General features: G+C 40.1%; 1 protein-coding gene across 1 annotated transcript; it reads right to left on the reverse strand.

The window, feature by feature from the left end:
• Positions 1-2,401: 2,401 nt before the first annotated feature.
• On the reverse strand, positions 2,402-13,539 carry nfe2l1a (nfe2 like bZIP transcription factor 1a). The gene is made up of 8 exons (XM_082531417.1): positions 13,433-13,539; positions 11,379-11,748; positions 10,680-10,862; positions 6,274-6,336; positions 6,038-6,175; positions 5,773-5,917; positions 4,741-5,373; positions 2,402-4,592 (listed from the first exon to the last, which is right to left on the reverse strand). Exons 2-8 carry the CDS (start codon positions 11,652-11,654, stop codon positions 3,649-3,651), a joined length of 2,382 nt encoding a protein of 793 aa, XP_082387543.1. The 5' UTR covers positions 11,655-11,748; positions 13,433-13,539; the 3' UTR covers positions 2,402-3,648.
• Positions 13,540-14,400: the final 861 nt, after the last annotated feature.

A 14,400-nucleotide genomic window follows, 5' to 3' on the forward strand; every position in this document is an offset into this window, starting at 1 on the left:
TTCCTGTCTTTTTATTTTGACCGGCACCAAACGATACCTTATAGCAAGTTTCACAACTGTCTTGTAAAGCTTCTTTTTCACGCTTGTTGTTGAAATAATTGAGATGAATGACATTAGATCATCAGAATTTTATCATCTGTTTATAATGTCTTAGAGGTCACATGCATGGAACAAAGAGCAGACAGATTAAAATTATTCCAGACATGTACTTAATGCATTGTGACGAAAGGAACAATATTTCACTTTTGGGAAAAAAGATTCTTTAAAAATTAATTCCATCCATCCATCTTCTTCCGCTTCATCCGGGGCCGGTCGTGGGGGCAGCAGCCTAAGCAGAGAAGCCCAGACCACATCCTCCCCAGCTACCTCCTCTAGCTTATCCAGGCGTTCCCAGGCCAGTCGAGAGATATAATCTCTCCAGCGTGTCCTGGGTCTGCCCCAGGGCCTCCTCCCGGTGGGACGTGCCCGGAACACCTCACCCAGGAGGCATCCTTGTGAAATGCCTGAACCACCTCAGCTGGCTCCTTTCGATGTGGAGGAGCAGCGACTCTACTCTGAGCCCCTCCCGGATGGCTGAACTTCTCACCCTATCTCTAAGGGAGAGGCCAGCCACCCTTCGGAGGAAGCTCATTTCCGCTGCTTGTATCCGCGATCTCGTTCTTTCGGTCACTACCCACAGCTCTTGGCCATAGGTAAGGGTAGGGACGTAGATCGACCAGTAAATTGAGAGCTTCGCTTTTACACTCAGCTCTCTCTTCACCACAACGGACCCGTGCAGCGTCGGCATCACTGCAACTCCAGCACCAATCCGTCTGTCGCTCTCCAGCTCCCTTCTCCCATCACTTGCAAACAAGACCCCGAGATACTCCCCACTTGGGGCAGGAACTCATCCCCGACCCGGAGTGGGCACTCCACCCTTTTCCGGCTGAGAACCATGGCCTCAGATTTGGAGGTGCTGATCCTCATTCCCGCTGCGAACCGTTCCAGTGAGAGCTGGAGGCCATCACCCGATGAAGCCAGCAGAACCACATCATCTGCGAAAAGCAGAGATGAGATTCTGAGGCCACCAAAGTGAAATTGAAAGCCCTTCGTCACCATTAATTCCACTATGCTTAAAGATACTTTTTTTTATTTAAATCAGAAAACAGTAACAGTACATGTACACCGATTAGCTTGAAGTTCAAGTGTTCTAAAAGTCACACTGTTTCTCTGATAAACAGTTTACATTCGCCCATTCACAGTGTCTGAGTCCAGCAATGTTAGATCCACAAGTTTCACTAAGGATTGCCACTGCTTACTGATGGAAAACATCAGGATATCATGTAGTATTTAGATTTTACACTGTGTTTCTAAGTTTGAATTTGGAATAAAACCTGTTCTATACCTTTGTGCTACTAATTGTTTAGGGTCAATACACATTTCTTACAAACTCTATCCTTATTGTTACATATCATTGTGAATATACTATTAATATACCGGTACTAGAACCAAAAAGGATACATCTGGCAAAGGCTATATTTTCAGCATAACCAATAAATCAGTCCACTTCCTATATATTCATTTGGCGCAATTTGTGTAAATTTAGCAGTAGCCAGCTGTCTGCCTTTTCAAATTATGACTGCTCTAACACTCAACATTTTTAAAACATGTTTACTCCCTAGCTTTTAATTGTGACTGAGCTGTTTGGCTTTTGAGTCTTGTTTTCTATTTTTCTATATTCATTTATAGTTTGTTTTTGTTTTTTTGTTTTTTAGTTTGTACAGCACTTTAGTCAACTTGTGTTGTTGTTCAAATGTGCTCATAAATAAATTGATAAACAACTGTTTATCAGCAAGAAACTTTGGTTTGAACGGTGTGGTGATCTGGAGCCTTTCTGTGTGGAGCATTTTCTCTATCATATCAAGACTATCTCTCCACTCTATTACATATTCCATATGCACGGAGTGGAGAGATAGTCTCTCACTCAGAGAACCTTAAACTCAAAACTAGAAAAATGTAGAAGGACAAGTTATAACAGCAGATGATGCCACCTCTGAGAGTGCACGGACTCTTTAGTCTGCTTGGATAAAATTCAGTAGTGATAACATGACATTGCATTGTTCTGCAGAATTTAAAAGATAGTTTCCACTAAGAGCTTTCAATGAAATGGTGTTTATTAATATTGCTAGCATAATGTCAGCCATCCTCACCATTATTGCATTATCCTTCCATTTTAAGTGTTTGATTTTGGGGCGCACTAGCTGTAATGCAAGATTGCATCCTCTCAGCAATTTTTTTTCCTTAATAGTTGCCTGACATATATAACTGTAACAGCAGGGGAAAAAATACAGAATGAAACGTATACAGGTTATATATTCCAAATTCAATATTTCAGCATCAATGGCCAGAAACACAACACTGCTAGGCGCAAAGTAAAACTTTTATTTTTATTTTTTCATGTTTTTTATATTACAAAAAGTTAAGTTCCCATGTCCTTGAATACCAGCAAGCACATTGGGAATTAATAGAATACAAACAAGGCTTGTATGCAGGTTGGAAATTTCACCCTTTTTTTAAAATCAATTTCAAAAACAGGATTCTGATTATGTAGTTGTCTTACTGCATTTCTTTGACTTACAGGGATCACAGACAATGATTCTTTACATTGTGTGAAGCACTGAACGCCTGCCATGATAGTTGTATTTCCCAGTGTTTTAGACAATAGTATCAGCCAGCATGTCCATCTGGTTGCGTTAACAACTGAGCAAATCTCTGTTCATTTTCCTGGTTGTTTACATAGCAGTCCATCCGAATTGACACACATTCTGAACCAACAGTCCTGAAACATCAACAATATACAGTGCTGCTACCAGAATTTGTTCTCACATATAATTCTAAATCATGACACATGATGTTGCTAATATTTAATCTTTTTTTTGTTGGATATGTCCTATGAAATGCTACAACCTACTGATATAGCTTATTTAGCCAAAAAAAAAAAAAGGTATATGCAATACCACAAAGCTTCCAATGTGCCTAGATCTGAAAATATACATCTGAATATTCTACCCTATGTCTTCAAGTTTTGGGAAATTAACTATGTTGTCCTGAGGGTACTGTGTGGGTACAGTGCAGTCTAGGAACTGAATATACCCAGGTTTGAGCCCCACAAATCCAAGTCTTCCCTGTGCAGGTTTCCTGTATCACTATAAACAACTCGTGTACGCTGGCTCATAGTCAGTGTAGTGTCAACGACTTTTGGGGTCTATTAGCTGATAGCAAGGATCAGGCCTTCTATCCGTTTTCTATACACTGGCTGTTGAACACAATATTTTTAAGCATAAGAAATTCTTAGGCATTAAACTAGCATTCTAGAATGCTGGTCCCGGGTTCGCTACCCACTTAAATAAAAACTCAAATTGCCCTGAAGCTTAACACAAGCCAGAATCAAGTCTTTTTCCATTTACTGCTCAACTTCCATTTTCCCAATCCATCAATCATGCCAACAAGTAAGGACCCTTAGGGAAACATGCTTGGTTCTTTGAGGTTTTGGACACTCAGGACTATTTGTTTAAAAATGACCCTGGGTTCCTTCCTCACCAACCTACCACCTTCATTTTTGTGGTCACACTTCCTTTTAAAGAACCTCTTTACATTTTTGATATCTCTTCACTTCTTCTTGTCCCTTTGACTCTGTTTTTTACTGTTTCTTCCATTAGGTTTAAAATGAAGCATGTACTCTGTAGCATCCATGGGACTCCCTTCCTCCCTTGTCAACCTGGAAAATACTTCCTTGTATAGCCTTTCCATATGGCGTCTAATTTCCTGCAGATTCCTTAGGGTTTCCCGTTTTTCTCTTAGTAGACGTGAACGGTGCCGCCTTAAAGAGGACACATCGTCCTCCAGGCCCAACAGCACATCTTGTTTCCTCTTCCTGCAGTTCTGGGCAGCTATCTTGTTCTTACCACGACGTCGTATGTCCTTGATAAGGGTAAGTTGCTCCTCACTGAGCTGGTAATTGGACAGTAGGCTATTAAACTCCTCCACTGGCAGATTAACAATTAGCTCATTGGAGAAAGGGATCTTCAGGGTTCGTGCACGGCACTCATCCTGACTCCAAATTTTGTTCTCTGAGATGGATCTAGAAAAGGACTGTGGGTAAGGTTTGACACTATCGTGTTGTCGAGTCGATTTAGCGTGTTTGGTAGGCATCTTGCCGAGGGGGATAGAACAGGCGGAGGACGAGGGCATGTTATACGTGTGATCATGGCCAATATGCTCCAGCCAGGAAAACCCATGAAACAGACTATGATCAGAATAGTCGACAGGAACAAGCTTATTTTCATGATTCTCTCCTCCTACTGCCCCCATGTCTTCCTCTTCAAGCTCTTCCTGCTTTATCATCATTACTGCTTCCACATCTGAACCAGCTAAGTCTTCCTCAGAATCTTCATCATCATCTTTGGAGAAGGAACTTCCCGTAGCTGAGACATAAAATGAAGAGGACGTTGACGAAGAGGAACAAGAGGAGGCCTCAGAAGTACATGGAGAAGCAAGGCTGTGGCTGAAGTCCAAGGATAGACCGGAGTCTGAATCTAGCTCACCCTCACAATCTAGGAAGATTAAGATAAAAGTAAGATCAAAGTAAGTTTCACAGTTTCATTATCTGCACTTTTTTTTATTTATCATGCTCTTCAAAGAACTGTACTGAACTGTAAGTGTTACAGATTTTGTAAATAAAATAGTTATGGTATTGCCTACCTGTGGAATTGCCATGATGATGTGTTGATGGTCGACCATGATTTTCTATGACTGCAATCTTAGAGCCTAAGTGGTCATCATCACTGCCAATTTCCTGTTCTGCTAGTTCATGGTTGAAGCAGCTTTCATCTTCCAATCTGGCTGCCATCTCAGGACTGAATCCTTCCTCCAGAGCCTGGTCCAACAATCTAATTTCATCCAAAATGGCAGCATCCTCTAAAAGATCACTAAGTGGAACAGGAAGATCATCTTCATTGTCTTCATACCCCAGTAGGTGACTGGAAGGAGACCCCACAAGGTCTTGGGTCATAACATTTCCATCTAAAGGTAGGGTGGAATTGGAAGATTGAAAGTTAACATCAATGCCAGGACGATGTTCTGGTTCCATCCTACCCACATCAACTTGTGATAAAAAACTGATAATGTTATCTTCTTCCATTAGTTCCATGCTGAAGTCTTCTATAGGTTCTTCTGCAAGCAGATCTGTTTGGTCTGGAGGACTATTCAAGGGATGTCCATTAATGTTATTCATAGTGTCCCGTGTGTTTAATGCTGAGTTGTGGTCATCCAATTCTGCAGTAGGGGTTAATGGAAGCAGGACTGGCTCAGACTCAGATTGAGGCTCTAATAAACCTGGAAAGATGGTGTGGGCATGGTGGCAAAAATATACATATATTATTTACAACAGGTTGTGGGTTTGGAACAAACATTCACAGAATTGTCTGTAAACAAGAAAAGCAAATTATGCCATATATTTAGAAAATGTCCGGATCTTATATAGTTTCTCTAGAGTTTTCTTAAGGGTTTTCCAAAGTTATTAGAACTTACAAATTCCTATCTGTAATCTTGACTATGAAAGTGATCAGTGTTTTGTATTATTTTTAAAAACCCAGACAAAATTTTGTTAAGTTGGGCTCAGTGTCCTAATTATTTTTTCTAAGCATCTACTGAAAAAGGTCCCAAGATATTTTTAAAAGCTGTGGAAACATAGACATAACATAAACAGCTATGGTTTATTATGAAATTAATTACCATGTTGCAAATGAGTCTCCTGATCAGCTTCTGTAACAGGATTGTCACAGCAGTTAGACATTGTTCCAGACACATTTCCTCGAAAGGTTCCAGATGGTCCTGAACTTAGATTGTGGTCTGATGATGCCATGTCCATGTCTGTGTTCTGGAGGGCAGAAATGAGAATTGTATCTAAATTTACTGTATCTTGATTTTTTAATTTTATCCCATAATTTTATCTCACTCTATTTAGTAAATATATTTTCATTTTTTTTCTCCTAGTCACCTCAGGTTCCATGATATTTAGCAAATCCTGCCAATGGAGCTCAGAATCCATGGAGGGATTATCAGTGGGGAACAGTAGAGAGTCTCTGTCTGAGGGCTGCCTCTCCAGGTCCCCCATTCCACCAACAACATCATTTAGCTGAGGTCAAAGCAACCAAAAGAAATTCTGAGCACTGTTAAACGTAAGGAAAGGATTAAAAACAAATGAGAAGAGAACAGACTATGGTGGCAACCTACCCATTGTTCCTCTGTGGAGGGGAAGGTCTCCTCCAATAACCTGAAACACTCCTGGAGGGAAGTCTAAAAAAAAAAAAAAAAAAAGTGAGTTTAACCTATCGTTAATCTTTGCTGGATGACTAAGAAATCAGATACATCTTTATCTATAAATCTCTTCTTGGGCTGATTCCTGCTTATTTATGTGTTTATATGCGTAAAAACCACAACCAATACAGCCTTCATTTTCACAATATCATACAATTGATTGTCCCAAAAATCAGAGCAGAATTGGGGAAAAAGGCTTTTAAATATGCTGCCCCTGCTTCCTGGAATAATCTGCAGAAGGAACTGAAATTATCAGAACTGGTTACCTTGGGGGAGTTTAAGTCCATCTTGAAGAACGAGAGAATAACTCTTTTACTCAATGTGATTGTTTTTAATATCGCTCTTAATTTGATCTGTTATTGTATATTTTTCACATGTTCGTACAGGATATTGTATTTGTTTTAATGTTATATACATATGTAGTACATGTATTTTGACATTTGTTACCATGATGCCAGGTCTCTCTTGGAAATGAGATTTTTAATCTCAATGAGATTTTACCTGGATAAATAAAGGACTAATAAAAAATAACCACATGGGTGCTTATTTTAGCTGACCTTCAGGGGTGGTCTGGATAGTGGTGTCTGTAGTTTATTAATCATGGTTAGCAAGAGATTGTGCACTTTCTGGATTGGTTACAAGATGCCCCACACCTGGATCCAGGAAAGCCTAGAACTGTACATCAGGACCTTCAGTTGTTTCATCAGGAACTCATGTGGCGAACCAACTTCAAGTCACTATCATGTGAGATCTACCAAGGAGATGCTCTGCATAGGCCTCAACCCCCTCAGTGAGATAAAGACTGGCTATGGATACTGACTACAGAATGGAGCAATTGTCAGCAGCCTCCTCTACATGGATGACATCAATCTGTATGCCAAGATCAAACAAGACATTGATTCACTGACATACAGCCGTGACATTGGAATATCGTTCAGATGGTAACGAGGAGAGGAAAGGCTGAGGGGATATATATATAAAACAAGATTTATTTTCACAGTCAAACCAGCAGTTTAGCAAACAATGTACATTAAACCAGGGGTGGGGAACTCCAGGCCTCAAGGGCCAGAAGTCTTGCAGGTTTTAGATGTCACCCGGGGTCAACACACCTGAATCAAATGATTAGTTCATCACCAGTCCTCTGGAGAACTTCAAGACATGTTGAGGAGGTAATTTAGCCATTTAAATCCGCAGTGCTGGATCAAGGACACATCTCAAACTTGCAGGACATCGGCCCTTGAAGCCTGAAGTTCCGCATCCCTGCATTAAACGAATATCTATCTCCCTGGTTGCCCACTTATATTCATTTCCAAAGATGGTAAACATTTTGTAAGAATTTACCACAAAAGTCAAACAGTAACATTTAATAAAAGATACATTATTTAATTACAATTACAAATCCAGCAACTACTGCTCACCAAAGGTTTCACACGTGTGCCAGTTATACTGGGTAATTTCCATACTGAAATCTGTCAGATGCATTTTCTGTTTTACCAGGCAACAAACAGACAGACTGGCTCAAAATATCTTCGACCTTCCTGACCTGGTTGGGGACTTTCGAGACAAACACAAGACCCCCAGCAGCTGGTCAGCTGAGACAAATATGTGGCTTTCAACATACAGAATATAAATCAAAGCTAGATTGCTGCTGCATGACAGGAGTTCAGCTTAGTGTCTCATTTTGCGCCCATATCATTCCATTCATCATAACTGCTAAATTGTTTTAGTTGTGACTATAGCAATGTAACTGATTTATTTACTTATTTATATGATCAGTTTCATCACTGCTCGCTACTCCTGTTTACTTCCTACCACAAGTGCAAGTTAAAACCTCATGCAATAATGTGCGTTTGTTTACAAGCATGACGGCTCATTGCTTGTGAATGTCTGAACTGCTGCTGTAAACAGGAGGGATTGCAAAACGGAGTAATGCCGATGTGTGTCAGTAAGCAATAAGTTAGTGATCAGGTTTCAAAACAAGCCAGACAGTCACAAGGCTGAAGGACACTAATAAGGCTTTCATTCTGTATGAGTGTGACTGTGTTTGTGTGTACGCTGGCTAGTTGATTCTGATAGCTGACATTATATTTGTTTTCATTTTGATGACGAGGGGATAGCTCTGTGTGTGTGTGTGTGTGTGTGTGTGTGTGTGTGTGTGTGTGTGTGTGTGTGTGTGTGTGTGTGTGTTTGTCCTGACTGGACATGCTGGCCAGCATGTGGGTTATTTTTATACTGTACATTCTGTTTGTTGGCATCGGTCACAGTGTTTTGTTTAGTCATAATTTAGTGTGTGTAACCCCGTCTATAGTGATGATTATTTAATCATACACTCATGGTGATCTTTCTATGTATTTTTCAAGAAACCCTTAACACTGTAAGCTGAGAGAGATGTGGTTGCCCTTTTACTGTTACAGTACTCAGATACTAAGACAGGTTATGTGAGTGTTTAATTCTGGTCAAAGCTTGACCAGGCATGTGAGAGCTGTTGCCATTATTAAATGGAACTAGCAGCAAGCAGTAACATGGAGTGAACTGTTCATCAGCACATTCGCTTACCTAAAATTAAAGTTAACATTTTGACACTACTACTATTATTTATGGCTCTGTTTCAATGTGGGATATTCATCCTTAGTTCACCTGCCTTGTTTCCCCAGTGGATTTGTAGATATGAACTGGAAGTAAACTATCAACATGGATTCAACAAGTCACACTGTGGAGCACCACACAGACCTATAGAGCCGCTTGTTTGTTTTTTCTTTTTTAAGATGTGACTATATTTGAACTACTAAATTATCCGTTAACGCTAGTAAGCTTAGTTAGCAAGCTTCATCCATAAATTGTAGGGGTGCAAAGCACAGACTCAGATCCCTCCATTTAGTCCTCAGTAACTGAGTCTATATCACACAACAAGTTATATTGTTTGCCATTAGCAAAAGGTACCAAAACAACAGAGACACTGGAGAAGTCCAATCAGCAGCTGCCTGGGTCTACACACCTGTCAATGAGGCCAGGCCCTAACTTCAAGCTTCAACAAATTCTCAAGGGGGAAATTCACTAGGAAAATATCTGAATAAATTAAGATTAAAATATAAATAAAACTCAAACTGTACAACTTGCAGTTATTCAGTATCTAGTACCATTAGTTGAACCAGTCGGTGGGCATTAAAAGAGTAGTGAGCAGTGTGCGTGACCCCAAAGACTCAAACAGTGTACTACAAGAAAAGAAGAAAAGCTACAGCTAACAGCAGGCTCTTGCTTTTATTCTTTCATGTGTTGCAACTGTACTGATTTTATTACTTCAGCTTCCTAGTGAGGTCATGTGCGGTGAGGTGAGGTTTCCTAGTGACTCATCAATCTCTGACTCATTCTCTCTCATGACATCAAGCTCAGTTTGGGTGACAGTCAACAAACAAAAACAGCTCTTTAGTCGACATCACTCGTTCATATAGTATATATGTAAATAATGGCCAGCGGTTTCTATTCATTCCAACATATCTACACTGATACTTCAGTGATAATATGGGTGGACCTACAGACTTGTAAAAATCTGTTGATATTTGACAAGAAGCAGCATTTTTATTTTCAGTGCAACCTAATGATTTGGTGGTCCCCTGTGGTTTGACATTTGTGGTTTTAAATCAAACTATTGAATGGATTGGACATATAAGCACGCTCACTCCGTTCTTCCTCCGCCTCAGTGCATATTGAGGTGTAAGACAGTGGTTATCGGGCATATGGTATCCTTTCACTTTCATGAACCAAAAATGGAACTTTCAGGGCCGTTTAACACAGCAGCTTGGCAGGTGTTATACACAGATGTTCTCTTGGTCTGCTCTCTTTCTTCACAAGAAAAAATTATTGACTCATCATCTCCACTCAGTTCACATCTATTTCTCCCTACTCCCAGCCCTATGAGTGCCAATATACCAATTAGAAAAGGCTTTAAACAGACAGAGCCAATTGTCAAGAAACAATTTCACAAACAGCTGTAAAAGCTGCATGTGAACAGGATTTTATCCTCTAGATAACACATTGTTATCTCAAGGATAAAGGTCAACCCTTGTAACTTAATTCTCTTTGGCCTAGTGTTAACTATTACAGCATAGACATCCCTGTATAAAGGCTGTGTGTTCTCTTATGGGACTGTTTATTGATGATTTTATCAGAGAACATGTAATAAACCTTTGCACACACTTGCACTTAACCTAGTTCAGACATAAGTCAAAATGGTTTTAGAGGAGCATGGCACATGAAGATGAAAATAAACAGAAGAAAAACCTATATTTGAATGTTGCAAATCACTCCATATAAAACTGCTGTACCTCTGTATCCTCTTTCTCCTCTTCATCCTCAAGTTCAGCTTGTGGCTCCGCAGGCAGAGCAGTCAACTCTCTCTCTATTTCAGCAGGAGTTCTTTCCAGCAAGGATGCCTGGTCTGGAGATCTTATGGGGAGGGGTTCTGGCTCCCGCTGGACCAGCCATGTCTCTAGTTCTGCATGTGGAACCTGTGGAGAAAGGTTCACAATTATATGAACTTTTCTCACAAGATCACAGGAGTCTTACCAAAAGCATTCATTTTGCTGTCCTACAATAAGCTGTATAGGATTAGAGTTAGGTGCACCGCTACTACTTTATGTAGAATTCTTTATATAGCATGCCCAAACAGAAATCTTACAATAGAAGATCAGATATGTGTAAAACACTCTGATTTGATCTGATCTTGTAGTTTCTGAAACTATGTTTGTTTAACGTGTGGGTAAAAATACACTTAAGCCTACTCCTGTGGTGACCTGGTGGATTTTAAGAGGTAAATGTTTCAGGTTTTTGTGCTAAGTCAGCGAAATCTGCTGCCCGCTGTAACTTGTTACTGAACAAACTCACATGACAGTTCTATCTATAATCATATCTAAGCATACTTTTAAACTGCTCCTTTAATCCTTAAAATTGCATGAACTTATAATTGGAATGCAAAGTATTGATGACTAAAGAGATAACGATTAAAAAGAAAAACATTTTTTTACGTGTAGTCTGTCCAAAGAGCGCACCCAGCCCAGCAGCCTTTGTGCTGTGGAGAACCCATCTAGTTCTACATTTTTGGGGTGCAAGCCTTCCTCCAGGTGATTGCGGAGGTTGTGGAACTGTGTTTGGGTGAGGGCTGAGGTTGGACCCAGGATCATGTCATGTAAAGAGGAAGGCAGGTAGGGCTCCAGTTCCACGTCCACCCTCACGCCACAGAGACTCAGCAGGATGGCCATCTGGATAAGGCCTTCTGTAAAGTATTTCTTGAGGTGCAGCATTGTTTTGGCAGATGACAGTAGTTTTAGAAAAGCAGACTATAAAGCTTGATGTTGGTCACCACCGCTGTGGTGTCTCTTCTTTTGCGTGGTTCTCCTGCAAGAAGCAAAAAGAAGCTCTTTTAGGTTCTATTCTATATCGTGGCTCAATGGGAAAGTAAAGAAGATAGGAAAATACACCAATTCTCCATTGATCAGGGCCTAATCCGAAAAAGGCAATCTGGCAAATTTTAGATGTTGTTTCTTATTTAATCATTGCAAATAAATATATTAAATATATTTTAGTCCCTTCCATATGAAAATGTGTTGTAATTTGAGTGCAAAGCCCTGCAAAACTGTGATGCCCAGACAGTTTCTGTCCCATTTACAACTTCACAAAGTCTGATTCATTTTAACAGCTGTAACAAAGTTAGAACTTTCTTACTGCTACGCTCTAACCACTAGAATTACCCTTCGATTAGCCTATAATTGATGCTAGTACTACACCCCCCACCATTATGATGTTGATATTAACTCCAGCTATCAAATGTAATCTTCCACTGTCAGTGTAGCCTGCTTTAGAGCAGTTGAGCTCTGACAGTTAGTATGAGGAGATAAGGCAGGCACAGGGCAGGGCTGGCCTGTATCACTGCTCTCAGTAACTTTGACCTACTTCTAGAAAGTCTTTGGTAACCACCTGCCTGGCACACAACGCTTGTGTTACTCACTGCAGCCACATGATGTAACTACCAATGTTTGCCTGGAAAACCCCTCTCCATGTACTCCATCCAAGAATTGAGTTTACTTTTACTTCTGTGGTGATCTGTTTAGAGAAGGTGGTGTAGAACTCCTGACTGAGACAGTCATCTGGCATTGTACTTGGTACCTGGCAAACTAATACAGCCCTGCAAACTTCTCATTGTGGGAAGTATGATTAATAAACTCAGGGTTTCCTACAGAAAAGTTGTTAGCGCCCACAACTGTGAAAAAAGTGTGAACGCAAAGGAATTCAGTACTCTCTCTTACACACAGAAGAGCAGTAGCTAACTTTGATTTGTGGTCACAAGTGAGTGGATTTTAAATGAACAGGTAAAACAATATTAAATCATAACATTTTAGCCCCTTCTCAGTTTATCAAACAATTCTGTGTAATGTAAAAAGCAATTAGCGGAAAAAGAATGAAAAGCTAGAATTGAGGAATGTTGTTGTTATCTGATCAGTCTTCTCATCTTATGATCATAACCATAAGAATCAATTAAAGCGTATTAGGCTATTACCAAGTATCAAGTAATCATAATTCAGAAAAATGTTTCTCTGCTACTGGATTAATGTGTGTCTTTACTGGTCCGGCTGGCTCTTGTATATGTCAAATGTTAAATCTTACTTTGTAAAATACGATTGCATTTTACATGTATTATATAACATTGCCTCTTGAAATTAGGCTTGGTTATAAATATGACGGGAATCTAGTCGGAGAGCCTGAGCAGCAGGTTGCACAGTGTTTTTATCCCCGATCATCCAGAACATCCTGATAACTGTGTTATCGCGGAGAAGCCGTTTATACATACACATGCATTTTATTTGTACCCTACAAAAAGAAGCATAACACAACGAGAGCCTAACAGTGTAAGCACGTTAGTAGCGTACATTATACAGCATTACCGGGATACTGCTGTGACTCCACTGGCGACTCCCAAACACACCCTCACACAGAAGTATACAGACACAAAATAATATACAAAAGCACATCAAAGTAATTAATATATCGATAATAAGTGTGGGCATAAAAGATGCTGTCTTACCAGTCAGGTTTAGTGTGTGCTCAGGGTGTTTGTTGATCTCTCCTACACTACCGCAGCTTATGTTTCTGTTCACTAGAACTGCCCTGGAGGGTGGGACCTTTTTAAAGTAGCACCCTCGTGGTGACGTGTAATAAGCCCTCCCTAGGAAAAAAAAACCCCCACTGGCGTGTGTGTTAGCATTTCCCTACTTAAGCTGGGGACTTCTTTTAAAAGAAATAAACAAAATATTGCTCACCAAGTAATGCCTGCGACAACAATAATACAGGCCGTGAAGTTTCCTCTCCGTTCACGCAAAGCTGACGGCAGATTTTGAAGACGTGTTACTTCGGTCTGTCGCAAACAGTTTACTATAATTTATTAGTGAATGTGAAATATAAGAACAGGCTGCTGGTCTCGTGATTTGTGTCTTTCTCCCAGCAATCAAAATAAGAATACAGGGACTAATAAGTAATTTTACTAACATATTTCTAAATATGATATTTTGAATATCACCAGCAGAGCATATCATATGGCTACATCCCTAACACCGAAAAATTTCCACTGTGTTTGTCTAGAATTAACACTGTAAAGTTAACAAGCGCAAAGAAACAGACCTGAAACTGAGCATTCAGGTTGTGCTCACTCTCTCGAGAAGGGTCACCAGAAATGCACAAAGAAATAAGAATTACATAAGTAAGAAAATATATAGATCATAAATCTCTGTCTGTTCTAAGGTGAATCACATTGTTTTCCATCATCTTGCAGCAAACAAGGAGTTTCCCCTGACCTATACAATGTCAAAGTGCCTCATAGTAGATGCTCCCTACCTTCAGATGCTGCTCACAGGCCAAAAACACACAACTGCTACAGTGATTTCCCTGGGTGTCATGTCAGCTCTATAACCACAGCCGAGCACATTAAAGCCACAGATACAATGTAAGGACAGACCTAGGTTAAAATCTGCCTCTTTTTATAACATTTGGTGAAGT

This window comes from Aulonocara stuartgranti (genome assembly GCF_965226115.1).
Source record: "Aulonocara stuartgranti genome assembly, chromosome: 4".
Taxonomy (NCBI): domain Eukaryota; kingdom Metazoa; phylum Chordata; class Actinopteri; order Cichliformes; family Cichlidae; genus Aulonocara; species Aulonocara stuartgranti.

Coding starts and splice junctions, on each gene's coding strand:
- nfe2l1a (XM_082531417.1), bottom strand. CDS start 11,654: ATGCTGCACCTCAAGAAATACTTTACAGAAGGCCTTATCCAGATGGCC. Junction 6,337..10,679: donor AGGAGAAAGAGGATACAGAG/GTACAGCAGTTT, acceptor TTTTTTTTTTAG/ACTTCCCTCCAGGAGTGTTT. Junction 6,176..6,273: donor CCTCCACAGAGGAACAATGG/GTAGGTTGCCAC, acceptor CTTTGACCTCAG/CTAAATGATGTTGTTGGTGG.